The following is a 26,756-nucleotide window of genomic DNA, read 5'->3' as shown; positions in this document are numbered from 1 at the left end:
AAGCGAGACCAGGGATCGAACCCTTATCCTCATGGATACTAGTCAGATTCGTTTCCAGTGCGCTACAACAGGAACTCCCGCCCACCCTACAATTGCTAATATGACCTTCCTGGTCTTTAGGGAAGCTTTATAGTTACATCACGTATTTGGGATAATCACTATAACAGTGGCTGCTGTCACAGGACCAGACACTGTGCTAAGCACGGCACACACATTCTCTCACTTAGCCCAGTGAGCTAAGTATCATTATTCCAACTCACAGATGCAGAAACTGGGGTTCACCATCCCTAAGCAACTTGCCTGGGATCAAACAGCAAGTATTTACCTCATGCAATTAACTACTGTGGCCAGGCAAGCAGGTAGACCTGGATTTAATTCTACGAGGTAGTGGAAAATTAGAGTATATGGATACAGAATGTCTGTATGAGCCAGAGGGTTGAACTGAATTTCAGACATGGACATATGCAGGTTTAACCTTGTCTGATAGCAGCTCCTCCCCTTGGTTTTGGGGGTGCAACTGACTCAGTAAGGGCCCCAGTCACTAGATTTTCCTCTTTCTCTACTCATAAGGTATTCAAGAATGGCTCGCCCTGATCCCAATTATGAAGCAGGCTAAGTATCTCTGCCGTTAAAGCACTGGACTATCCCCCCTCTGTCACTCAGGACATCTGTCTTGACCTCCTTTGATGCTGGGTGCCCAGTGTCCTGAGCTCCCAGTACAGTGTCTGGGGACCCTGCCGACCCAGTGCCAAGGCCTGACCTCTTGAAACATCGCCTCACCTTCCAGATTCTCCCTCCGCCCTTTGTTCATAAAGTACCCTCCATCAAAATACCCTCTGCTGTGTCCCACATTTTCCAGCCCTGGCGAAATGACAACTTAACCGGATAAATGAATGGGGAGATAAAGTGGACTTGGTCAGTCTTCCAACAAATACTCATTTGAGTGCCCATCCCCTCCTTTGAAAAGCCCGCCAGGATTTCCCATGGCTTCTTAAGAGACTGAAGACAAATCCTCGGCAAGACCCCAAAGGCCCTTTTGTCCACCCCCCACAGCTCCCCCACCCCACCCTTCACCCGCATTCCCACCTACTTCTTCCACTGTCCCAGCACCCCTGTCCCCCACTACTGCTGGGTCTTCACGCCGACCCTGTCCTCTGCCTGGAAATCTCTTCCACCCCCTCTTGGCCAGAGGCGGCCCCCTGGTCCTTCATATCTGCATGCAGCCATGCCCTCCTCGGAAAGCATCCCCTGACCTCCTTGGCTAGGTGGGTGCCACCACTAGACTCATGCAGGCACCGTGACCCTGTCCCGCAGGGCACTCATCAGGGGCAGAATTTGGCACCATCGATGTAACGTACCCCTGCCTCATCAGATAGTGAGTTCGGTGATGCCATCATGAGGGGGTTTGACCTGTTTCGATTCATTTTCATATTCCTGGTGCCTAGAAGCCTAATTCATCGTTGTTGAAGGAAAGTGGTGGCTGAAGGAGAAGGCGAGCGAGGAATTTCAAATGACTCTCCTCCATTGACACCAAGAGAACTTAAATGACTTGCCCGAGGTCACAGAGCTTGTCAGTGACACAGCAGAAGATTGGACCCAAGTTGCCAAGGCACATTTCTTTTCCACGCTCTCGTTCTTTCCTCCAGGGCCTCTGCAGGCCTCTGCAGGCTCTGATGAATAATTGCACCTTGAAAATTATGATGGCTTTGGAGGCCTGCCCGGCCTGGCTCCAGATGGAGGAGGTGCAGTGGAACCGCGCTGCAGTAGAATTGGGTCACTTTGTCACTTGCAGGGGTAGAACAGTGCTGAGCAGACCCCTGGGTCCCCTGCAGGTGGGCTCCTGGGGCACCATGGCTGCATTTAGTGTGTGAGACCTGGGATAATCAACTAGCTGGAAGAAGAAAGGTGACCGTCCGCCATGTCCTTAGGATGCGCAAAGCCCGGCAAGGGACCCTCTTTGGCTCCTTCTTTTTTTTTTTTTTTTTTTTTTTTTTTGTCTTTTGTTGTTGTTGTTATTGTTGTTGTTGTTGCTATTTCTTGGGCCGCTCCCGCGGCATTATTGTTGTTGCTATTTCTTGGGCCGCTCCCGCGGCATATGGAGGTTCCCAGGCTAGGGGTTGAATCGGAGCTGTAGCCACCGGCCTACGCCAGAGCCACAGCAACGCGGGATCCGAGCCGCGTCTGCAACCTACACCACAGCTCACGGCAACGCCGGATCGTTAACCCACTGAGCAAGGGCAGGGACCGAACCCGCAACCTCATGGTTCCTAGTCGGATTCGTTAACCACTGCGCCACGACGGGAACTCCTCTTTGGCTCCTTCTGATTCAACATCTGCCAAAGACATGTTATTCACTCCACTGACAGATGAGGAAACAGGTCCAGAGACTGCGTCACAGCTGGTCAGTGCAAGACTTGGTTTTTAGACTCAATGTATACGACTCCTGAGCAAGTTCTTACACCAGGATGCAGCGCAGCTGGCAGAAGAACAGAATTATTCACATTCAGAATATGAGACATCGGCATGAGAAGAATGAGGAGAGAGTGAGGCCTAGGGCTCGAGGGGCTGATTGGGTGACAGGGAGCCCCAGATGCAGGAGGGGGGGAACGCAGACTGGCCAGAGAAGGACCCCGAGCTCAGTGCACTGCCCTACTTCTCCAGGCCTCGCCCTTCTGTCCCTCCCTGTCTTCCCAGCAAAAGCTTTTTTTTTTTTTTTTTAATTTCCACTCTCTATAGAACCCATAATTCCTCAGCAAGCAGATGTCCTAGATCTGGAAGAAGAAACTGGCGGGGCCCATGGCCCGGCTGCCCAGGTCCAAGGAAAACGCAATGATGCACCCTTAGTCCTGGGTCCTGGGCCTCCCACCCCTGCTTCGGGGGCCAGGGGTGCACTGAGCATCCAGGGAGGTGGGGCCTCAGGGGAGGGCAGGGGGCTGGCCCTGAGGAGCTCAGGCCTCCCGCTGGGTGACCTTGGGCTCTGGCTCTGGAATTCAGTTTCCTGTCCTCTAGAGGGAGAGGGATAGGATGGCCTCTTGGACTCTGGTTTTACGCTTCTCCAGCCTAGGCCTGGAGTGCAGGTGAGTGAGATAGGAACAAAGATCAAGAGTCCTCCAAGATTCTAACAATACACACTACTCTATAAAATAGATAACCGACAAGGACCTACTGTATAGCACAGGGAAGTCCAGTCAATATTCTGTAATAACCTATAAAGGAGAAGAATCTGAAAAAGAATCTATATAAACATATGTACATGTACATGTATATAAAACTGAATCGCTTTGTTGTACACTTGAATCTAACACGAGACTGTAAATCAACTACACTTCAACTGAAAAAAAAGTCATCCAGGAGTTCCCACTGTGGCTCAGTGGGTTAAGAATCTGACTAGTATCCTTGAGGATACAGATTTGATCTCTGTCTCACTCAGGGAGTTAAGGATCTGGCATTGCCATGAGCTTCGGTGTGGGTCGCAGATGTGGCTCGGATCTGGCGTCCTTAGGCTGCAGGTGCGGCCCTAAAAAGACAAAAGAAAGGAAAAAAGAAGGGGAGGGAGGAAGGAAGGAAGGGAAGGAAGAAAGTCATCCAAGAGGTGATTTAACAGGTGACCACAGGGCCGCTGAACAGCAGGAGATGGCATTTGAAACTTTTCTCATCAGCATGTGTTCTGTTTTGTTCTTGTTTCTTTTTAGGGCCACACCCACGGCATATGGAGATTCCCGGGCTGGGGGTCTAATTGGAGCTACAGCAGCCGGACTGCGCCCCAGCCTCAGCATTGCGGAATCCGAGCCATGTCTACACCACAGCTCAGGGCAACGTCAGATCCTTAACCCACTGAGTGAGGCCAGGGGTGGAATCTCCATCCTCATGGATACTAATCAGATTCATTTCCGCTGAGCCATGATGGGGACTCCATCAGCATGTGTTTTGAACATTGAGATTTTCTCATTGTTAGTGAGAAGGGTGATTGTCGCCTTGAATAGAATGTGGGCGCTGTGTTGCACAGGACCACGTAGAATTCCCACAAATCATCTGCCCCCCTCCCAGTCACCACTACCCCCTCCCTGGGGAGGGAAAAAAACCAAAGTGGAGAACGGAGGTCAACTATGAATTCAACTTCCTCAAGTGTTTATCGAGCACCAGATGCGTTTTGTCCTGTTCCTCTGAACCTTCATGTATTCACAGCCACAGGAGCAGCCAGCACCACTCTGCTGCACAGAGTAAGACACTGACGGTCAGGCAGGCCTTCGGCTCATAAAACTGAATGTCCACCTGCTGGATCCAACCTGAGAGAGTCTTTTCACAGATTCCCAGCGACTTCCTGGGCAGAGGCTCTGAAGGAGAAGTTCCCCTGGGAGAGGATTGAGCTCCGGGGTCGCTCTGGGAAGCCCCGCCGTCACAAGGTCTTATTAGCACCCTCATATTCGTGGAGGTGTGGGGAGCGGCTGGTGCTGGCTGGAATGGAACCAGCTTCCCCATCCGCTTGGGGTGAGAGCATCCCTCGTCCGCTTCCTGTGATTGGTTAGGTAAGCTTTTCTAGCACTTCCACTCCAGCTCCGCATTAATGTAACCATTCACACGATGCCTTGATGGTTTGCAGCGTTTTCACTCACCCATGGGGATGTGGGGGGAGAGTGTTATTAACCTTGGTTTGTGGGTGGGACTAGACTCAGTTCCTTCCCAGACCTGCTGGAGTCCACGCCCCCCCACGCCCACCCGCCCCTGAGAGTCCTTCCTGCCAAGGTGGCTCCTCTGGCCTTTTCAGTCTTCGGTCCACAGGGCTGAGGGGTTCTTGGCACCCCAGGCTACAGGCAAGGCCCTTGTGAATTCTGGGCAACAGGGCTGTTCCTTTTTTCCAGGGACTGAGCCAGTACTAGTTCCTTAAATATGCACCTCCTTCAACTTGGGCTGACATTCACTTTGGCCATGGTGACTGCAGCCCAGGGTGGGGTATGACAACTAGGGTGGCTGAGTCACTTCCTCCGGCTGGTGCTTACATCTGGGGCGGTGTTTGGGGGCGCCTACCAGCCCTGCCAGCCCCAGCTCAGTCTCACAGGGCTGAAACCTCCCGCGATACCACTCTGGCCACACCAGTTTCTCAGGAAACTACCCCACCACAAGTCAGCTTTTTGACTTTCCCCCATTTGTCTTGTGACCCCTTCCTGGCCCAGCAAGCAACCCCAGTGGACACCCAAGCTCCTTGGTGGCAGCTCTCTCCACACCATTTGCTCCTGGTTAATTATCAGGCCTGGTCATCTATCAGCTAAGGTCTTGGGGTCGGGCAGACCTGGGTACAAATCCTGGTCCTACCACTTACAAGCAATGCAACCTTAACCATACTGCTACACTTGTACAAACCTCCACTTTCCCGTCTGCATAATGGGACTAACAGTGCTACCTACCTCCTAGTGAGGGGCGAGATGCAGCAGGCAAGGCACTTAGCACAGTGCCTGGCTCATAGCAAACATTCAGTGAATGACAGTGTGTGTGTGTGTGTGTGTGTGTGTGTGTGTGTGTGTACACACACGCACACACACGTGTGAATGTGTATATCTCTTCTGAGCACTTGACTTTTCTTTATTGTGTTTTGTCATTACATACCAATTTGAGCACCGCAGGGCTAATCATTTCTAGCTTCTCAAGCATCCTGGTTTCTTATTTAATCCTTCCTTTTGGTTCTAACCTCTTCTTCTTCCATACTGTTGTTTTTTTTTAACAGCCCTTTGCAGCTTCCATGTCCTCTGTTCATTTTAAAAGGTTTACGATCACAATATATCAATATTTAACCTTTTTCGGTTTTATCCAACAGGACAGGGAGTGAAAACTGATGCGCTAGCGATGAATTCTTTTTTAAAAAAAGAATGGAAATTTGCAAAGGACACAAATAGGCAATTCACAGAAAAGCAAGTTCAGATGATCAAAAAAATATGAAAATATTTCAGACTCTAGTAATCAGGGAAAGGTAAATTTAAGTAGAACGAGTTACTTCTCTTCTTCTATCAGAAAGGTCAAGATTTTTAAAAAGTGTTAACACCTATTGCTGATGGGGATCAGGGAAAAGGTAACTTTGATCATTGCTCTCAGATTCTATAGCCTTTAGGAAAGCAATCTGGCAACATCTATTAAAATTAAAATTAGGAGTTCCCTTGTGGCACAGTGGGTTAAGGATCTGGCAGTATCAGTGCAGGGGCTCGGGTCACTGCTGTGGTGCATATTTTATCCCTGGCCTAAGAACTTCCACAGGCCAAAAAAAAAAATTAAAATTAAAAAAATACATATACCTCTAGGAGTTCCTGTTGTAGCTCAGCAGTAACAAATCTGACTAGTATCCATGAGGATGTGGGTTTGATCCCTGGCCTTATCCAGTAGGTTAAGGAACCAGCATTGCTATGAGCTGTGATATAGGCCAGCAACTGCAGCTCTGATTCGACCCCTAGCCTGGGAACTTCCATATGCCATAGGTATGGCCCTAAAAGCAAATGCGCGCACGCACACACACACACACACACACCTCAAAATGATTGGCCAGTGGGGACCTGATATATAGCACAGAGAACTCTACCCAATGTTCTGTGATGATCTATGTGGGAAAAGAATCTGAAGGAGAATGGGTGTGTGTACATGTATAACTGAATCACTTTGTTATTCAGCAGAAATTATCACAACCTTGTAGATCAACTACACTTCAATAAAACTTTTTTAAAAATACATATACACATATACTTTCTGACCTAGCATTTCCCCTCCTGGGAATCTTCCTCATAGAAGTAAAAATGCCAGAATGCATGGCTGTGTGCACAGGGATGTAGACTGAATTGGTTCTGGTGGACGACAAATAAAACCTAGAGGCAGAGACAGTGTCCTTCAAAAAGGGGCTGTTGAAAATACCATGATGAGCCAGGGAATATTCTGCAGCCATTCAAAAGAATAAATCGGAGCTACGTCAGGTGACTCATACGGATGACCAGGAATAAGTGATGAGAAAAAGCAAAGTACAGGAAATTGGTTATAACGCTGCCCAATTTTAAAGAAGAAATAATGCCCCCCTCCTCCCTCTACCCTGCCCCCGTTCCCACTGTGCACTTGGGCGAACACACGGGAGCCTGGAGGAAACATGGCGGCCGCCAGGCCCAGTGGGCAGCGTGGCTTCTGAGGGCAGGACAGCCCTTGTGGCAGGAGAGGGATGGGAGGCAGGACTCAGTGGGAAGGAAAGAAAAAAAGACTGCATTGAAACTAAGGCTATACACATATAGAACAATCACATTTATGCCTTAATGTAAAAGTATCTGTGGAAGTCGAGGTAAGAGGGACATTTTTAATTATACATACACGTCTTCAACGTTTTTGTCAACTGAAAGCAGCCACATGCACATTCCTTCACCAACAGGTTGACACACAGCCACGATCTTTCCTCTGAGAGTCTATTTTCTCTGAGAGTAAGTTTGCCTTTCACACAAAAATCACAGCCTTGATGCATTGTCAACGGTTTCTAATTTCAGCTTCTGGAGAGTGGAGCCAGAACTTAAGACACTTGGGAAACAAGTTGGGTACAGGAACATTTTAGAGACTATGTTTCTCTCCTAATCTGGTCGGTTGTCTTGCCTACACTCAGTGCAACAATAATCTTGTTTTAGGGTGGCTCCTTTACTGTCTTTCCCAAACTGTCAACTTGGTTCTCACAGAAACAATAATTCTCTGTCTCTGACTTTTCCTCAGCTTGTGTGACATTTGTAAAGGTATGGCTGGCATAAAACAGGCTTGGGAATCAACACATCTGTTGTAGGTGACAGTCACGTCAACAAGTAGATGCCATCGTATGTGGCGTCCTGGAAGGGGTGGGCACCCTCTGGTGGCACGTTCAGTGTGCCCGCTGAGAGGGAGCAGCAGTCAATCTTCTTCACGGAGAGAAGCCCGGGATCACAGAACCTGGCCTGTCAGTTACAAGAGAGTTTCACTGGAAACCCTTGATGGGCTGTCAGTTGTTGACCCCTTTGGGGTCACATCCAACTCTCTGATCATGTGACTCTGCCAATTTTTCTGTGATGGAGAGATCTCAGTTTGCAAGAGGGAGTCAGGAGGCACGGAGGATTACCGCTTTCTCAATGCAATACGTCATGTAGCACGTGGCTAATACGGTGAACAGTCTGGGGCAAGTGGCTTGGCTGGGATGGACAGACCTCGTGCTTACACTCCTGTCTCAGGACAGGTGATGCAGTGCTGGGACAGCTTTGGGCATGTGGTCATCTTATGCCACTACACCTGTTCCCTTGTCTGGAAAATGGGGAGACACTGTCTAATTCACAGAGTTGTTCCGAGGCTCAAAGGAGATGAATGTGCCTAAGAGTATTCACCCCCCTGATAGGACCATCTAGGTTATTTGCATATGTGTTCCCCTAGATGGCATTTGTTCCATAGCAATGGGAAAGGGTGAGGAGCTCCGTCTCTACAAGCAGCAAGTTTTAGAGCCAAGGAACCTACCCTTTGGAGGCAGGTGGATGGGATCTGGATACACTTTGACCAGGAATTCACTGCACATCCTTGGACAAGTCACTTAATCTCTGTGAGCAACATCTTTGTCATCTGAGGAGTGGAGAATAGTGGGAAAATCACATCCAGCTTGAGAAGTTATGGTGAGGATTAAAGAGAGGTTGGAGTCCAAAGCTATCTGGAAAAGAGAGGAGGCTCCACAGATGACATTCTTGTGGTTATGACTCTTGGTCCAACAAACTAAGATCTGAAAGAAAGCTAATGTCCTCTGGTTTCTGCAACAACTTATTTCTGACCCTGAGTTCTCATTTCTCTTTACTGATGGAAATCTTCGACCTCAGCCTCTCCTGGGGAGCACCCTCACACTGGCACCATGGACTGTGATCTCATGTGAACGACCTGGGGATGGAGGGTACTTGACCTTAAACCTTCACCCACACAGATTGACTGGATGTCCTTTGCCCTGTCCATCTGTCCTGTTTCTATTGCTTCCAGGACACAGAGCACACAATTCTCTTTGTGGCTTGGGAAACAGAGCCAGGAAACAAATGAGTGCAAGACAATAGAGAAGAGTAGGGCCTGTTGGCAAAGCGATGGCCACCTAAAGGCATCCAAATCCACAACCAATATCTAACACTGTGAGGCCCAAACAAAACACACCCGTAGGCAAATGGGCCTCTTTACTGCTCCGTGGCCACAGTGGGCCTGCGCACACCCCAGGGCCTCTGTTGGGAGTGCTCACCCACAAGGGGCCACTGTCACCCTCTCAGAGTTCTACCAGTGAGGCTGTCCTCCCCGCTCTGACAGTCCCTACCCTTTCCTTGTTTAATTCTCCTCTCCAGCCCCTAGTATTGTACGTTCCTTATTTATCGTGTTTAGTGTCTATCTCTGCCCATTAGAATGCAGCCCCACGAAGGCTGACATCCATATGACATTTGCTGTCATATCCCAAGTGCCCGGAACAGTGCCTGCCACGGCGTAGGTGCTCGATAGATATGTTAAGTGAAAAGGTGGATGGATGGATGGATGGATGGTTGGTTGGTTGAGTGACTTCAATGCAGAATGGATAAATTGCTTTCCTTTCTCCCCTCTCTATGATCCTTGTGCTTTCCGAAGATTCTTGCCTGGGCTGCAATGAGGGTGAAGTCAGTGAGGCACTCGCCTTAGGTGCCAAATTTAAGGGGACACAAAGAAAACTCAGTAATCACGATAAACGATACTTAATGCAAGAGTTGAAGAATCAAAATTACTGCCAAAATAATCTGGGATGAGCAGAAACTCAAATTTTTAAATGAAGACATGATCTTAAAGAAGTTGCAGTGAGCTGACGCTAGTTGACAATTATTTACGACTGTTACTCGATCAAGAGAAATTCTCAAACATGGCAATGTTCTGGATTGAAAACAGGATAAACCAACAAGGATATTTTGAAATTTTTATTAATGAGTTACCTTCATTAAAGCCAGGAAAATAACAATCTAATAGATTCTCAGCTTTTGGTATAAAAATAAAATATTTAAACATGAACTAACATTGAGTTTTAATACATCTACTGTTCAATGTTTCATTTTTTTAAAGCCATTTTAATGTTCTGTAAAAATATGACCTGTTAAGAAAAGAATTTTTTTTTTCTTTTGCTCTAGGATCCAATATGGTGAGGTTGGTAGGACAACGTCTCACAGTAGATACACGCTGACATAAAATCCAAGTGGTTTTATGAGTCATCCCTCCCAAACCAGCCTCCAGAGCTTTCGTGACCCAACTACTTTCATCTTAAGAAGTAAGAGGACCCTCCATAATGGTTTTTGTTGTTGTTGTTGTTTGTCTTTTTGCCATTTCTAGGGCTGCTCCTGTGGCATATAGAGGTTCCCAGGCTAGGGGTTGAATCGGAGATGCAACTGCCAGCCTACGCCAGAGCCACAGCAACGCTGGATCCGAGCCGCGTCTGCAACCTACACCACAGCTCATGGCAAAGCCAGATCCTTAACCCACTGAGCAAGGCCAGGGATCAAACCTGCAACCTCATGGTTCCTAGTCGGATTTGTTAACCACTGAGCCACGACGAGAACTCCCATACTGTTTTTTTCATGGCGGCTGCACCAATATACATTCTCACCAATAGTGTACAATGGTTCCCTTTTCTCCACATCCTCACACTTACTATTTCTTTTCTCTCTCTCTCTCTCTTTTTTTTTTTTTTTTTTTTTTTTTGTCTTTTCTAGGGCTGCACCCGAAGCATATGGAGGTTTCCAGGCTAGGGGTCTAATCGGAGCTGTAGCCACTGGCCTACACCAGAGCCACAGCAATGCCAGATCCAAGCCTTGTCTGCGACCTACACCACAGCTCAGGGCAACGCCGGATCCTTAACCCACTGAGCAAGGCCAGGGATCGAACCTGCAACCTCATGGTTCCTAGTTGGATTCGTTAACCCCTGGGCCACGATGGGAACTCCCCACAATTGATATTTCTTGTCTTTTTGATAACAGCCATTCTAACAGAGGTGACGTGATACCTCATAGTGGTTTTGATTTGCACTTCCTTAATGATTAATGGTACTGAGCATCTTTTCATGTGTCTGTTGGCCATCTGGATGTCTTCTTTGGTCAAAGGTCTTTTCAGCTCCTCTGCCCATTTTTTAATTGGGATGTTTGTTGCTGTTGTGGAGTTGTATGCTTTCTTTATATATTTTGGATATTAACCCCATATCAGATGTATGATTTGCCAACATCTGCTCCCATCCAACAGGTGGTCTTTTCATGTTGTTGATGGTTTCCTTTGCTGTGCAGACGCTTTTTAGTTTGATGTAGTCCCATTGGTTTATGATCCAGAGATCCTACTTTTGGCTATTTACCCAAAGAATCCAAAAACACTAATTCAAAAAGATATGTGCACCGTTACATTCATCACAGCATTATTTACAATAGGCAAGACACAAAAACAACCTAGGTGCTCATCAGTGGATGAATGGATTAGAGAAGATGTGGTATAGACAGGCCACGGGAAAAGATGAAATCTCGACATTTGCAAGAACATGGATGGACCTTGAGGGTATTACGCTAAGTGAAATAAGTTAGATGGAAAAATAAAATACCCAGTGATTTCACTCCCCTGTGGTATATAAAAAAGCAACATAGACAAAAACCAAACTAGACGAACAAACCACACCCAACCCAACCAACACATGTACATCCAGAGAACAGAGTAATGGTTATCAGAGGAGAAAGGACAGGGCTGGGGCTGGGGCTGGGTGGGAGGCGGGGAGAGCAAAGCAGGTAAAGTGGATCAAGTCCATGGTGATGGATGGAGATGAAATTTTTGGTGGTGAGTGTGCTGTTGTGTTTACCAAAGTAGAAAGATAATATTGCGCGCATGAAGTTTGTATAAGGTTATAAACCAATGTTACCTCAATAAAGAACACATTTTTAAAAATTAAAAAAATAAAAAAGTAAGTGGTGAGGGGATTTCAGGAGGCTGGCGAGGGTGGTGGTCTCAATGGGAGCCCCTTTCAGGGATTCCCAAATCAAGACCCCTGGGCCTACTGCTTGGATCGCACGTTTCCCCTTGGCGGGAAAGGATCTTAACCAAGAAATCTTGAGGAAGAAAGAGATCAAGAAGAGGAAGAGCCTGGCAAAAGAGGAAGGCAGCCAGGGGAACCCACAGGCCTGCTCGTTTTGCTCTCACTTCTGCCATCATCCACCACTTCCATCCTGACCCAGAGGAATGCGTGCCTCCCAAGACAGCTGGCGTCACAGCCCCTCACGGGGCCGCTGAGCTGCAGCCAGGCCTCCTACACGGGCCCGATAGCTAGTGCTCTGCTTCCTCGGGCTGGTATACAAATCTGATCCTTGAAACTAAGGGTGGATGCTGGGAGGCACCCGGTGTCGCAGGAAAGCTCTGGAGTGGAGGCCAAGGTTGCGGGGCTCCTGCTTCTGCTCCTTTTACTGGACTAGCTGTGGGCACTTGGTCCAAGGACTTCCCTCTTGAAGCCTCAGTTTTCTCATCTGTCTAATGAGACCTCTGAGGACCCCTCCAGCTTTGAGTCTAGAAGGTAGAATTTAGCCCAGTACTGACTATCTTTGCTATGCGGTCAACATACATGGTTAAAAGCAAGCCCTCTCTCTAGAGAATACCTATATTAAGAATAAACTCTTGGAGGAAACACCTGGAAAAGTGTTTCCGAAGACTCCAAACTCTATGTAGAAAATGGACCAGACACATCCACCTTCGCACAGTGGGGCTTGAGGGGTTGAAAGGCCTCTGGGCCACCCTGCCTGGCTTTGAATCCTGGTTCTGCCACTTATAACTCACTGACCTTGGCCAAGCGCCCATCAGTTTTCTCATCTCTGAAATAAGGAGAGTGACTGCACCTGCCTGTCCCCTGGGAGGGCTGCCAGGGGAGACAGAGTACTTCAAGAGACAGGTGTGACCAAACCACATGGCTGAGGGCTGAGGCTGTAGGAGGCTCCAGGAAGGAGGAGAGCGGCGGGAAGCCGGGGGCAGCGCAGGAAGGCAGATGATGGGGAATGTGTTCACTGGGCAGAGCGTGGCTAAGGGGGGCGGGGGTGGGGTGGGGGAGGGTGGAGAAACACACAGAGACAATGAGTCTCAAAATTCTACTTTTAAACTTTTTTTTTTTTTTTGCTTTTTAGGGCCACACCCAAGGCATATGGAAGTTCCCAGGCTAGGGGTAGAATCAGAGCTATAGCTGCCAGCCACAGCCACAGCCATAGCCACAGCCAGGCAGGATCTGAGCCACATCTGCGACCTACACCACAGCTCATGGCAACACTGGATCCCTGACCCACTGAGTGAGGCCAGGGATCAAACCCACATCCTCATGGATCCTGGTTGGATTCACTTCCGCTGCACCACAATGGGAACTCCAAAATTCTAAATTAAACTCTGGTTGAAGGGGCTTTCGCAGACTTACTAGCTAGTGTCTGAGGCGAGTTCTTTGATCAGACCTCCAGAGAGCTGCTTTGTGATCTGGTAACTATTGGCCCCACGTGGAGGGCAGACATGGAGTCAGAGTCCCGAGGAGAAGGAAGTTGCCTGTAGAGCCTTTCAGCTTCCAGAGAACTGAGCCCACGCTGAGAAGCTGACAGGGAAGGGCTGCTTCAGGACGGGAGCCCCGGGCTTCCCAGGGGACCAGCCCCACCTCCTCAAATTCCTCAGGTTTTTTTTTTTTTTTTTTTTTAAGTAAGAAGAATTTTACTAGGACATAATTCACTTCCTATACAACCCACCCACTTAAAGTGTACAATTCAATAGTTTCTGTCTACTCAGAGCTGCATAATTACTGCAGTCAATTCTAGAACGTTTTCATCACCCCCGAAAGAAACCTTCTACTCTAATGGCAGACACTTCTCCCCCTGCCCAACATCCTCTTTCCAGCCCTACTCTGGAAATTTTGTATAAATAAAACTGTATAATATGTGGTCCCTTTTGATTGGCTTCTTTCAATCAGCACATTCTCAAAGGTGTTTTGTTTTGTTTTGTTTTGTTTTTTTAGGGCCACACGCGGCATATGGAGGTTCCCAGGTTGGGGGTTGAATTGGAGCTGTAGCTGCCATCCTATACCACAGCCACAGCAGTGCTGGATCCGAGCCATGTCTGTGACCCTCATACATCAGAGTTCACAGCAACACAGTGCCAGATCCTTAACCCACTGAGCGAGGCCAGGGATCGAACCTGCAACCTCATGGTTCCTAGTTGGATTCATTTCCGCTGTGCCATGACGGGACCTCCACATTCTCAAAGTTCATCCAGGCTATGGGCTGTATCAGACCTTCATTCCTTTGTATACTGAACGCCATTCCATTGGATGGATGGACCACCATGCATTCATCTGTTCTTCGGTGGATGCATATTTGGATTATTTTCACTATTTGGTTATTGGGAGTTATGGTCTATGAGTATCAGTGTACAGGTTTTTGTGTGGACATGGGTATTTACTTCTCTTGGCTATTCACCAAGGAGTGGACGTGGGGTCATATGATTGCCCTTCCTTTCTTCTCTGCATACACTTCCGACCTGGTGCCCTGACACACGTGCTCACAGGTCTGCTGGCCCTGTCACACTATGAGCTTCCTTCATCTTGCATGCCCAGAGAACCTAGCACCCAGAAAGCATGGAACAAACTTAGGGGAGGGGGGTGGCCTGCATCAGATGGTGCTTACAGGCAGAGGAAGACAAAGCTTGAGAGCCGACCACTGGTTCTTACAATGAGGGGGCCACTGGGTAGCTTGGCGAGTTGTGGGGGTGAAAGCCTGAGTGAAGTGTGTTCGAGAAAGAATGTGGGGAGAGGAGTGAGAAAAAGGAAGTACAGATCATTCTTTTGAGGAACTTCTTATAAAAAGATAGCAGAAAAATGAGACGAGAGCAGGATGGGAATGTGCACTCAAGAGTATTTAGATTTTTGGAAACTACGATGAGGTACCACCGCACACCGGTCAGAATGGCCATCATCAAAACGTCTACAAATAACAAATGCTGGAGAGGGTGTCGAGAAAAGGAAACCCTCCTACACCATTGGTGGGAATGTAAACTGGTACAACCACTACGGAAAGCATTATGGAGGGTCCTCAGAAAACTCAATATAGAACTACCATATAATACAGCAATCCCATTCCTGGGCATTTATTCAGACAAAACCATAATTCAAAAAATACACACACTCCTATGTTCATAGCAGCACTATTTACAGTAGCCAAGACATGGAACCAACCTAAACGCCCATCGACAGATGAATGGATTAAGAGGTGGTACATATATACACAATGGAATACTACTCAACCATAAAAAAACCCAAAATAATGCCATTTGCAGCAATATGGATGTAACTAGACAGTATCATACTAAGTGAATTAAGTCATTCAGAGAAAGATAAATACTGTATGATAACACACATATGGAATCAAAAATATGGCACAAATGAACCTACCTACAAAATAGAAACAGACCCACAAACATGGAGAACAGACCTGTGGCTGCTAAGGGGGAGGCGGGAGGAAGTGGGATAGACTGGGAGTTTGGGGTTGGTAGATGCTAACTACTATATTCAGAATGGATAAACAATGAGGTCCTACTGTACAGCACAGGGAACTATACCCAATCTCTTGGGATGGACCATGATGGAAGATAATATTAAAAAAGGAATGTATACATATGAATGACTGAGTCACTTTGCTGTACAGCAGGAATTGGCACAACCTTGTAAATCAAATATACCTTAATTTAAAAAATAAGAGTATTTTGAATTTTTTTTTTTTTTTTTTGTCTCTTTGCCTTTTCTAGGGCCACTCCCTCAGCATATGGAGGTTCCCAGGCTAGGGGTCGAGTCGGAACTGTAGCCGCCAGCCTACGCCAGAGCCACATCTGCAACCTACACCACAGCTCACGGCAACACCGGATCCTTAACCCCTGAGCAAGGCCAGGGATCGAACCCGCAACCTCATGGTTCCGAGTCGGATTCGTTAACCACTGAGCCACAACGGGAACTCCAAGAGTATTTTGATTTTTTGAAGCTATGAGGAAGGGTATGTTTGTATGATGTCACAGAAAGGTAAACGCTGAGGATGGGGGAGGGAGGGGGACAAAGATGAGAGGGTGTCCTTAAGCAGATGGGGGGATGGCGTCCTGAGCCTAAGCAGCGTGAACATTTCACACGTTGACACCCTTACCCCTGCTATGGCTGTATTTGGAAATAAGGCCTGTGAGGAGGTGGCAGCAGTTAAATGAGGTCCCAAGGATGGGGCCCCATCCAATAGAGCTGGCGCCCTTCTAAGAAGAAGAGCCGCTTGAGCTCTTCTCCCTGCCACGCGGGGACACAGCCGGCCAGGAAGCGCCCTCGCCAGGGACCACACTGGCCGGCACCTGATCTGGGACTTGCCAGCCTCTTGAGCTGGGAGAAATGAGCCTCTGTTTTTTAGGCCACCCAATCTGTGATCTTTCGTTATGCAGCCCAAGCAGACCAAGACAAGTGGAGGGACTGGTTTGAGGAGGGCAGGGCGAGTTCACCCACAGTGAGAAGAGGGGTGGCAAAGCCCGCAGGTGCTGATGTAGCTGGGAGGGGCCGTGTGGCAGGAGGCGGTGGGCAAGGGGCTCTCTCCAAGGCCCTAGTTTTTCCATTGATTTGGGAAGAAGGTGAGCAGGGGAAATGAGAACCCAGGGTTACGGTCTAAGAGGAGCGATGAGGTGGCAGTGACCGGACCAGGGTAATGCCATGACCTGAGACACATGGTGAATCCATCTGAGGTTTGCAGTCATTGAAATGAAATTAATCATTTTGGTGTGTGCTTTTCTTCAGAATGTTCAGCAATTTGGGTGCAGGGAGGGAACTAGTAGAGGCGTCTATCACCACAGTGGGGGTCTGGCCAAGGGAGAGGGTAAGAGTGAGGCTGGAGGAGTGATGACCCAAACAGTGAGGAGAATAAGGACTCGGGGCAGCAGAGGGCAGAGAAGAGCAAGGATGGCCGGCGGGCAGGGCCTGGTGGGGTGGCAGGAGTTTCGAAGTGGGGGCCCTCAGGGGAGTGGCATGGAGGAGAGTGAGCAGAGGGCACGCTCATCACCGAGATGCTGAAGGGCTGCAGGGCGGGGGACGGAAAGGCCAGGGCTGTCCCGGGGCAGGAAGACAGGATCCTCGGGGGGAGAGGATGCCAGGGTGTTGGATTTGAAGGTTTTGAAAACACTCAGATTCTGAAAGGAGCAGCATTAAGAGAGAGTGAGTTCCACCTGGTGCTCAAATCTTTACAAAGATAACTGAGAAAAGGACTAGCAGGTGGTGATGACCTGTTGGCTGGCTCGAGCATCACAGCTGGGCAAGAAGCAAGGGGCTGGACGCCGGGCGAGCCAGGAGGGCACCCCCTCCCTCTAGGCCCATGGGTCAAGGGGCACGGGTCGCGGGGGGTGGTGGGGGGCGTAGAGCTTCCCCTGGAGGGGGCAGGGGGAAGCAGCATCCTTGGGGAGAGCCAGGGTCCGTGAGAACGGAAAGCAGATCCAAAGATTCACTAGGAATTTTACTGTTGACAGATGGGGTCAGAAAGGGCCACCCAGAGCATGTGGAGACGAAAATCTAGAAGATAAAGGAGGTTCTGGGGGTCCTGGGCTGGAATAAAGGTTTTGACAGGATTAGCGGAGGAAGCTGAGTCGCCAGGGGGTGAGGTCTTCCCAGGGGTACCGGGGCTCCAGGCCGCCTCCCTCCCGGAGAGCCCGGAAGGCGCTGTCACAGGGCCCCTCCGCACACACCCACCTCGGGGGAAAGAAGGTCTCTTTCAGGCTGAAGACTGGCGTGACAGCAGTTCCAGGGGGAGGGCCGGCTCAGGAGGAGGCCTCCGCACGCTGACGGCCGGGTAATGGTTGAGTGATGGCCCAGGGGAGAGCCGAAGCAATTCACCTCTTTATCCAGGAGAGGCCGCTGTTCCGCATTTGTATTGGGGGGGGCGGGGTTTGGGCCGCCCCGCAGTATCTGCAGTATATGCAGTTCCCAGGCCAGGGATCAGACCACGCAGCAGCTGCAACAACGCTGGATCCTTAACCCACAGTGCAGTCTGGGGATCGAAGCTGCATCCTGGTGCTGCAGAGACAACGCCAATCCCCGTGTGCCACTGAGGGAACTCCTGCATTTGTATTTGCGTTTACAGTTTTTAAGGAGTTCTCTGCTGTTTACCTGCCAGCGTGATGGCTAACACGACAAACCGAGTGGGTTAAGAGATCTTAAGGTGACAAGTCTCCCAGAGCCACCCAGGTTATACAGCTGCGCTCGGATGGTGATGTGCTCTTAGAAACCTAAGACTCATGTGTTCTTGCCTCCTGTCAACAGCCATGGGCCCAACAAGCCAAAGTGCTCTGTCCATCTCTCACTACACTCCCGGGCCTGCAGAGGGTTATTCTTCCTCTAAAACAAGAGGGAAGCGGAGTGCAGGTTTTAGTCAAGCCTTCATTTCCTAAGGTATGTGACTATTTTATTTCTTCGACTCCAAGCCACTTAGTCACATATGTACATACTTACATTATTTACAAAAGTTCAGATTTCACACAAAAATACAATTTACAAAAAGCTACTGAGGGAGAATATAGCAACTATCCAGCGATACTCAGTGCTGGTGATAGAGCAGAAGCTAATGCTTGTTTGTTAGTCCTTGTTTTTTCTACGAAACACTGCTTCTTGTAAGTCAGGTTAGACGTGCAAAATTTCCTCCCTCGTGGCCTACCAGTGAACGACTGGAGGCATCGGTAATAAGGTAACACTCGGATGGTAAATCAGATGTCTTCTCGGAGTTGCTGAAATAACTTAGTTATTACCAAGGGCTTGGTTTCCCCTTCTGTTACCAACCAGTGGATGCTAGAAAAGAAATGTCTCATATTAGTATAAAAATGTGGTCAATCTGTGTGGCAAGCAGTCCACAAGCCTTAATTACCCTCCTCTCCTAAAGTGGGGAGGCCTTTTCTAATAAACCCATCACAAGCAAGGGTGCTAGGGGGGAAGAGAGGGAGGGAGAGCCACCTTCAGGGCACAGCTCTAATTAACGGCCCCGCCTCCTCAAACCAGCCGAGGCTTTGAGGGTAACTGCAATCTGCAAATAACAGCGTGGAGCCCGTTAGGCACATGTAACCCCCTTCTAACGGTCATTTCCTTCTTTGTCAAAGCGACTCTCCTGGGGGTGGTTTTCTTCCCACCTCAACTTCTCTTCTTGAGTGTTCATCTCTGGGGACGACAGAAACTCTGGGGTAACTCAGAGGAAATCAGCCCGATGACCCAGCTACAGCCTCACAGCGGAGATTTCCCTTTGTGGCCTTTGCGGTCCTCCCCAGAGTCTGCATTTGCCGAGACGAGATCAGTCTCGAGTTCCCAAACTACCTGCCTGTGTCTGGAAACAGGAGTTCATAAATGCGTGCTGAGGTCCCAGGTGTTCGGTAAAGGGAAGCAGGTAGCAGCTTTCCTTACAAAGAACCTGAACATGGGTGCTGTGGATGTTTGAGGCGGGTAAAGTGGGCACGGGGTCCTCCGCAGGGCAGCACCTCCCAGGGATTTGCATCCCTGCCCCCCTCTCCCCAGGGGTTCCTCTCCCCAACTGCCTCGGCCAGGTTCATCCATCGACAAAGAATCAGGCCTGCATCGCCAGCTCTCCTTTGGGCAGAGAAACCACCTGCGGATCTTTCTTCCCAGAGGAAGGAAGGGAGGACTCTGCTTCTTTTTCAGTTGGGTTGGGCTTGTGATCTGTCTTCCAGACGTGTGCCCCAAATGAGGAATACCAGTCCTCCCAGAAGCGTCCAAATTGAACGGTCCTGGCGAGAAGTATCATATCACACCCATGTTCCCTCAGGAATCTGATGCCTCCTTGGTGGTTCTCGGATATTTTCAGTGGGGTTTTGCATTTCTTCCTGGTTTTGCTTCCCCTCCCCAACTCCTCCCTCAATCTTTGACTCTTCATCATATCTATAACCTGCTAATAACGGAGTCTGGGGAACTCCCCCCACCCCCACACAGCTCTTTAAATGTAAAAGTTATTATTAAATAGGTAGAAAACACACAAAGCAAAAGAGGTTGAACAGCAAACAAAAATACACGGAGAAAAGTACGCTCCTCTCCCACACGTGCACCCCCTCACCCCGCCCTGCTACCTTAGGTTTCTCCCCAGGAAGTTAGCCTGTATCTGTTTTACCTGCCTAGACTCATCAGCCCAAAGCAACACTTTTCATGCAAAACTCTCCTGCTCTGGAACCTACAATGGCTCCCTATTCCCAAATCACTCCATTTTAATGCCCTTAACTTCCAAAGATTTTCTTGCAAACATTGTCTCTTTTGCCCTTTGACTCCAAGCAGACTGACTTTTTTTTTTTTTTTTTTTTTGGTCTTTTTTTTTAAGGCCGCACCTGCAGCATATGGAGGTTCCCAGGCTTGGGGTCAAATCGGAGCTGCAGCCGCCGGCCTACACCACAGCCACAGCAACACCAGATCCGAACCGCATCTGCAACCTACAGCACAGCTCATAGCAACGCCGGATCCTTAACCCACTGAGTGAGGCCAGGGATCAAAACTGCGTCCTCATGGATACTAATCAGATTCATTTCCACTGCACTATGACGGGAACTCCCAGGCTGACTTCTTTATCAAAGAACCACGATAGGTCTAGCTTCCCCCCACGCCTTGGCCTCTGCCGCTGCTCCCAGCTGGAACGCATTTTCCACTCCGCTCTTGCTTTGAAGACCCAGCTCACATGGTGCTCTTCTCAGTCTTCGGGATTATTCTGGCCTCGTCACCTCCCCCTTGCTGGCTGCCCAGCCTTGACCAGTCTGGCCCATCGCCATGTGCTTCTTGCCTAGGTCTTTCTTTTTTTTTCTTTTTTATTATTATAGTTGATTTACGACGTGCCATCAATTTCTGCTGCCCCAGGTCTTTCTGAGTCTTGCACACGCCTCCATTCTCCCCACTGTGACCATGAGGGTCTCGGTGGGGGGAGCCCTAATATAAGCTTTCTCTGAACCCCACACGTCTAGTCTCACTGGGTATGCTGATCTCAAGCCCTCGGCTGACACAGTGCGTGATATCACGCAATCTCCTGAAATGCTTATTGGATGAATAAGGGAGCAGGAGAAGGGATGAGCTCTGGGATACTCCCATCACCCTCCTCGGTGGCCCTGATGACAGCTCTCCCCTGAAGAACACTCCCTGTCACTGTTCGTGATGACCACGGCTCCACTGTCACCACCTGGACCTCAGCAGAGGCGCTCCTAGGATCCCACCCTCACCTGACCTCAAGCACATGCTTCAGATCTGAGACGCCCCACCTCGGACCACAGCCTCCTGCTTGTCTATCTCCCCCCTCACTCAACACACCTGCTCCTCCCCACCCCTCTCCATGGGGCCTCCCGGCCCACTGACCCCTGGCGGCCTCACTCCCCCGGCCAGCCTACACCCTGCAGCTGGCTGAGCTGTTCCCTAGAGTCCCTCGCCCCAAGCCTTCTGCTATAGTTGGCTTCCGGGTGACCTGGTCACTGCCCCGGCCAGCAGCTGAGGAGAAAGGAAGCCTCCCAGTCCATCTGGTGCCACTGCCCCAGGCCCTCGCTGCTGTGCGGCAATCTTTCCATCATCCCCCTCCAACCACTTGCTTTCATGAAAGTCATCTACTTGCTCCACCAAGCTGAAGCTCTTGCCCGCCGCCGCCTCCTCCTTTGCCTCCCTGCAGCTCTAACCTGTGGCCTCCTGCCTCGGATCCCCAGCGGGGTGCCACCTGGCTCAACTCCTGGCCTCCTCCTCTCCTGGCTCCTCCACCTCTCCCACCACTGGCGGGCCTCTGGCTTCTCTTTCTCGGGGATGTCAGATGCTCAGGGCATCCATTACTTTCCTGCTGAAGATGCTCCGAAACCTGTAACCCTGGCCCCTAGAGCCGCTTCTCCAGTTACGTGCGGCACATCCCTACCCACTGCGCCTGCTCCCCAAACTCAGTGGGTCAGAGCACAAAGGCACCTGCCCAGACAAGAGCCCCATCTGACTCCTCTGCTATGCCTGGTAGTGCCACCAAGGGTCAGAAATCCCGTCACTTCTGGCTTCTTTCTTGGAGAAGAATCATAATCGTAATCACAATACCAAATATTTACTGAGCACATCATGAGCCAGTCACTCTTCTCAGCATTTTCCTTCCAATAACTTGTTTGTACATATTGTTATTTCTATGCTCTTATTACTACACTAGCATTGTTATTGCTATACTATTATTATCCTTCCTCCCTTCTTTCCTTTCTCTCTCTCTCTCTTTTTTTTTTTTTTTTTTTGTCTTTTTGCTATTTCTTGGGCCGCTCCCACAGCATAGGGAGGTTCCCAGGCTGGGGGTCTAATCGGAGCTGTAGCCACCTGCCTACGCCAGAGCCACTGCAACGTGGGATCCGAGCCGCGTCTGCAACCTACACCACAGCTCACGGCAACGCCGGATCGTTAACCCACTGAGCAAGGGCAGGGACCAAACCCGCAACCTCATGGTTCCTAGTCAGATTCGCTAACCACTGCGCCACGACGGGAACTCCTCTCTCTCTCTCTCTCTTTCTTTTTGCCTTTTTATGGCTGTAGCATATGGAAGGTCCCAGGCTAGGGGTTAAATCAGAGATGCAGCTGCAACCTGCACACCATAGCCACAGCCATGTGGGATCCGAGCCGCCTCTAGAGCCTACACTGCAGCTTGTAGTCATGCCGGATCCTTAACCCACTGAGCGAGGCCAGGGATGGAACCTGCATCCTCATGGAGATTATGTTGGGTTCTTAACCCACTGAGCCACAAGAGAAGCTCCCTGTTATGCCCATTTTCCACAGAAGAAAACCCAGGTGCAGAGTTTGAGAGCCTTGTCCGAGGCCTTGAGAGATGGAGCTGCCACTGAACCTCCGGGCATCTGGCACCTGACTGCACTCTCCGCTGAGACCTGGCTCTTAGGATGTCCACACTTGCTCTGACACCTAGCCCTCTGTGTTCGTATCTGCCATGACCACCCCGATCCAGCCTCTCCTCTGCTTGGCTGGGTTACTTCCTTTATCCACTAACCAGTATCCTCACCTCCAGCCTCTTGTCAAATAATTCACCCTTCACTTTATCGTCAAAATGATCTTCCCAGGAGTTCCCATCGTGGCTCAGCAGTTAACGAATCTGACTAGCATCCATGAGGATGCAGGTTTGATCCTTGGCCTTGCTACAGCTCCGATTTGACCCCTAGCCTTGGAACCTCCATATGCCACCAGTGTGGCCCTAAAAAGCAAAAAAAAAAAAAAAAAAAAAAATCTTCCCAAAGCATAGCTCTGCTCAAAAATCCTCAGTGGTTTTCTGCAAAAGGTCACCTAAACTCTTAGCTGCTCTTGGCCTGGCTCGACGTGCCAGTCCAGCCCCACCTTCCTCTGTCCCCTTGCAAATGCTGCCCCCAAAGGATGACTCACCACCCCCTACCCTGCCCTTTACGGCCCTGGGCCTAGACTTTCCCCTCAGCCTTCAAAGCCCAGCTCCTGGGTCCCTGCCTCCTGCGCACGGGGGCTCTGCCAGGACGTTCTGAAGCCTCTTTATGGCGACTGGCTTCACCCACGGCTGCTTGAATTGTGCTGGGATCCTCTCTTGTATGGATGTTACAGGCCCGGCTCTGACCCTGGCTCCTGAAGGGAACCCAGTCCTTGGCCCAGTTCTCCCCAGCATGGAAAACAGGACAGCCCTTGGAGTCTGAAGACCTAGTGTTGAATCCTGGCTCTACCGCTTGGGAGCGGTATGACTTGACTTCTCTGAGCCTCACGTCCCCTGTCCCTAAACCAGCTGTAAAGATGCCCCAGAGCAAGGCTCACGAAGACAGTTCAGTGAGGGGTTATATGGAAAGTGGCCAGCGCAGTGCCTGACACACAGATGGAGCTTAACGAACCGTGTGGTTAATGGATCTGCTGATGTTCAGATCAAGGCAACAGATCAAGGCAACAAACAGACGGATCAGTAGCATGGGGCTCCCCGTGGAAGAGGCTCTACATCAGGGCTCTTCTGCTTCTAGACCACGATGCACAACAATGCCCACTGAGAGGGCTACGGATGCTTACCTGGTTCTGTGGGTTTATCCGCTACGACGCGCCAGAAACCCTGCGAAGGAAGACAGTTTCATCTCCATTAAAGGACTGAAAAGAGAATCTGAAATCTCGAGGTACTGCCTAGAGACCTGAACTGGAAAACTCCAAAGCTGAGCCCTGTCGAGCTGCTGTTTCCCACGCTCCTAAGTACTCATGAGCCCTGTCGAGCTGCTGTTTCCCACGCTCCTAAGTACTGATATCAAATTGGATCCAGAGTTGGGCCAAAGAGGTGTTCATACATTGGTCATCAGATGATGGTACAACAAAAACCATGGACAAAATGTTCTTTGTACAACAGCTAGTGCAGAAAACTGAAGATGAAGGGAGGCTAGAATGGTCAGGACCAGCGCTGCCCAATAGGAATATAATGGGAGCCGCGTAAGTCATTTAAAATGTTTAGTGGCCCCATTATGCAGTACAAAGGAATGGATGAAATCAATTTTCATCACAGATTTTATTGATTAGCCCAGCTTATCAAAATCTGATTATTTTAGCATGTAATCAATATAAACATTATTCATGAGATACCTACATTCCTTTTTCTATACTAAGCCTTAGAAACCCGGTGTCTATTTTATACTGATGGCACATCTCAGTTTGGGCTCTCCCATGTCCTGGGTTAAACAGCCACAGGTAGCTTATAACTACTGTTTTGGACAGCAGAGGTTTGGACGTTAAGATACAGTGCCACACGTGGGCATCAGTGTCCTCCCCATCAAAGGCATCGGCTAGCCGTGCTACGGTCCAGCAGCCGGCCAAGTCCACAGGCTTGACTGTGACTATGAAAGAGCTTGTCAGCTGCAACTGACCATGGAGCTATTCGCATTCACCGCCCCCCCCTCCCCTTCTGAAGGCTCCACAGCAAAGGCCTCATCTTTCTTCATGAATGGCTTTAGGGTTGAGATGCTTGCTAAAGTCATTCTTTTATTAAACAATTTTTTTTTTTTTTTTTTAGTTTATAGGGTGCTACCAGTACAGACCACTGGAATAAGTTTCCCTCCACAGAATAAGCTTTTTTTCTTTAAAGGTAAATCAAGTAGTTGTTTCAGAATTACATGGGTACCCACTGCTACTTTTCTACAGTTCAGGAGATCTGGGGGTAGGACCCCCACAAAAAAAAAAAAAAAAAAAAAAAAAAAAAAAAAAAACGCTGAATGGAAGATTATTTTGGTTTCTGGGGACCAATCTGTTAAGGAGATGATTATTATACTGCTATCTGGGGATTAAAAATAACTTTTTTAAAAGAACACTTGAGCTCTCCAAATATTTTACTTATTGGTAATGATTCCTTAAAATTTTATCCCACTGATTTTTTTTTTTAATACTTGTTTAGAGGATCAGTCAGGTGAGTGATAATCTATGACTTAGGTATCCCCATGGTATTTGAAACATATACTATAGAAATGGGATCTTTGGGAAATCATACTCTCGTGCCAAAACCCCAAAGAGTCTAGGTCACAATGACAGTGGAGCTGCTACAATGGAGGGGTTGTTCTTTAATACGGTACCTTCAAATGTGGCTAGTAAAACGGAGGCACCAAATTTTTCATTTTATTGAATTTTAATGAATTAAATATTTAAACCACTGCACATGGCTAGTACCCACTGCATGGAACAGTGCAGGCCTAGGAAAACTGAAACCTAGTTTGTGAACTTGACTCGAGACGTCAGTATGAAATAGCACAGACCCTGGATGCCATCATCTTCCATCTTCATTCCCTATGCAAGCAACAAATCAGTCTTGCAAATTTCCTTTAGGTGAAGACCGATATGGAAATTGTTGGAGCTTCGAGAACCTCTACTCCTCACGTTTACTGCCTGGTCAATATCCCCTGCGACAGGGCCAGGTCACCCGTTCTCCAGGGCATATGGGTTGCTCATGGGTTGCTTTCTGGGTTGGCCCAAGATCTCAGGGGACTGAGGAAGGCTCAGGAAGACAACTCAGGCACCACCAGATCATATTTATCCTCTCCAAGTCACCAGCTCAACAAAAGCTCCTTCCTACCTGGGACCTCCTTCTGACCTTGAAGTCATGGAAATCACGACCATGGCAGCCAAGAGTAAGAGGTCTTTTGCAAAGTCTGGCTTAGAGACCAGAAGTGTGACTATATGTTGAAGTGGACCCCGGACAGGAGGCTGTGCAACAGCCCCGGGTATTTTCGGCTGTGTTCCCACTCCTGTAAAGCTCTCTATGGCCCGAGGAGTCATTCCACCTTAAGATACTGCAGAATCTTGGGGAGCCTGACACACTCAGCAACCCCAGACAACAAGCAAAACCAAACAGGTTTTGTGTCTTTTGACATCTAAAATTTCAAACCGTGTTTTCACCTCCAAACACATCACTTTCTGGCCTTTGAAAAACCAATTCAAGTTCAAAAAGTTATTTTTTTTTTAAAGAAAGTATACATACATTTTAAAAGTACCAAGGCAACTATCACCGCTGGCAGTACTGCGACAAGCACATATCTATGCCTTGTATTATCTGGAAAAAAAAAAAAAAAGAAAGAAAGAAAGAGTATGATTAGCTGAAGTGACCAAAACAGAGATACAGTGGGTCCCCCTTATTTGCAGATTCTGTATTTGCAATTTCCCTACTTGCTAAAATGTGTTTGTGTTCCCCAAACCAAGACTGGCAGCCCTTGCATGGTCCTGCGTGGCCCCAGGTGACAGAGTAGTGGAATCTGTGTTG

The 26,756-nt window shown here is 48.9% G+C and overlaps 1 protein-coding gene across 2 annotated transcripts in view; it reads right to left on the bottom strand.

Annotated features, from left to right (window-relative positions):
• Positions 1–18,681: 18,681 nt before the first annotated feature.
• CD58 (CD58 molecule) overlaps positions 18,682–26,756 on the bottom strand; it is a 53,957-nt gene continuing 45,882 nt past the window's right edge. The window contains exons 4-6 of one of the 2 annotated variants that reach the window (NM_213795.1): positions 26,478–26,549; positions 24,041–24,080; positions 18,682–18,829 (exon numbers count right to left, since the gene is read on the bottom strand). In NM_213795.1, the coding sequence (NP_998960.1) occupies positions 24,055–24,080; positions 26,478–26,549 (98 nt within the window). In that variant the 3' untranslated portion in view covers positions 18,682–18,829; positions 24,041–24,054. Of the gene's footprint in view, positions 18,830–24,040; positions 24,081–25,626; positions 26,550–26,756 lie in introns of those variants that run through there. The other variant, XM_085020886.1, reaches the window with a different exon arrangement.

This window comes from Sus scrofa, chromosome 4 (assembly GCF_054392235.1).
Source record: "Sus scrofa isolate SSC_HxYL_T2T_F1_AM1 chromosome 4, Sscrofa_HxYL_maternal_Yorkshire_Landrace_v2.0, whole genome shotgun sequence".
Classification (NCBI taxonomy): domain Eukaryota; kingdom Metazoa; phylum Chordata; class Mammalia; order Artiodactyla; family Suidae; genus Sus; species Sus scrofa.
This window is presented reverse-complemented; position numbering and strand designations above follow the sequence as displayed.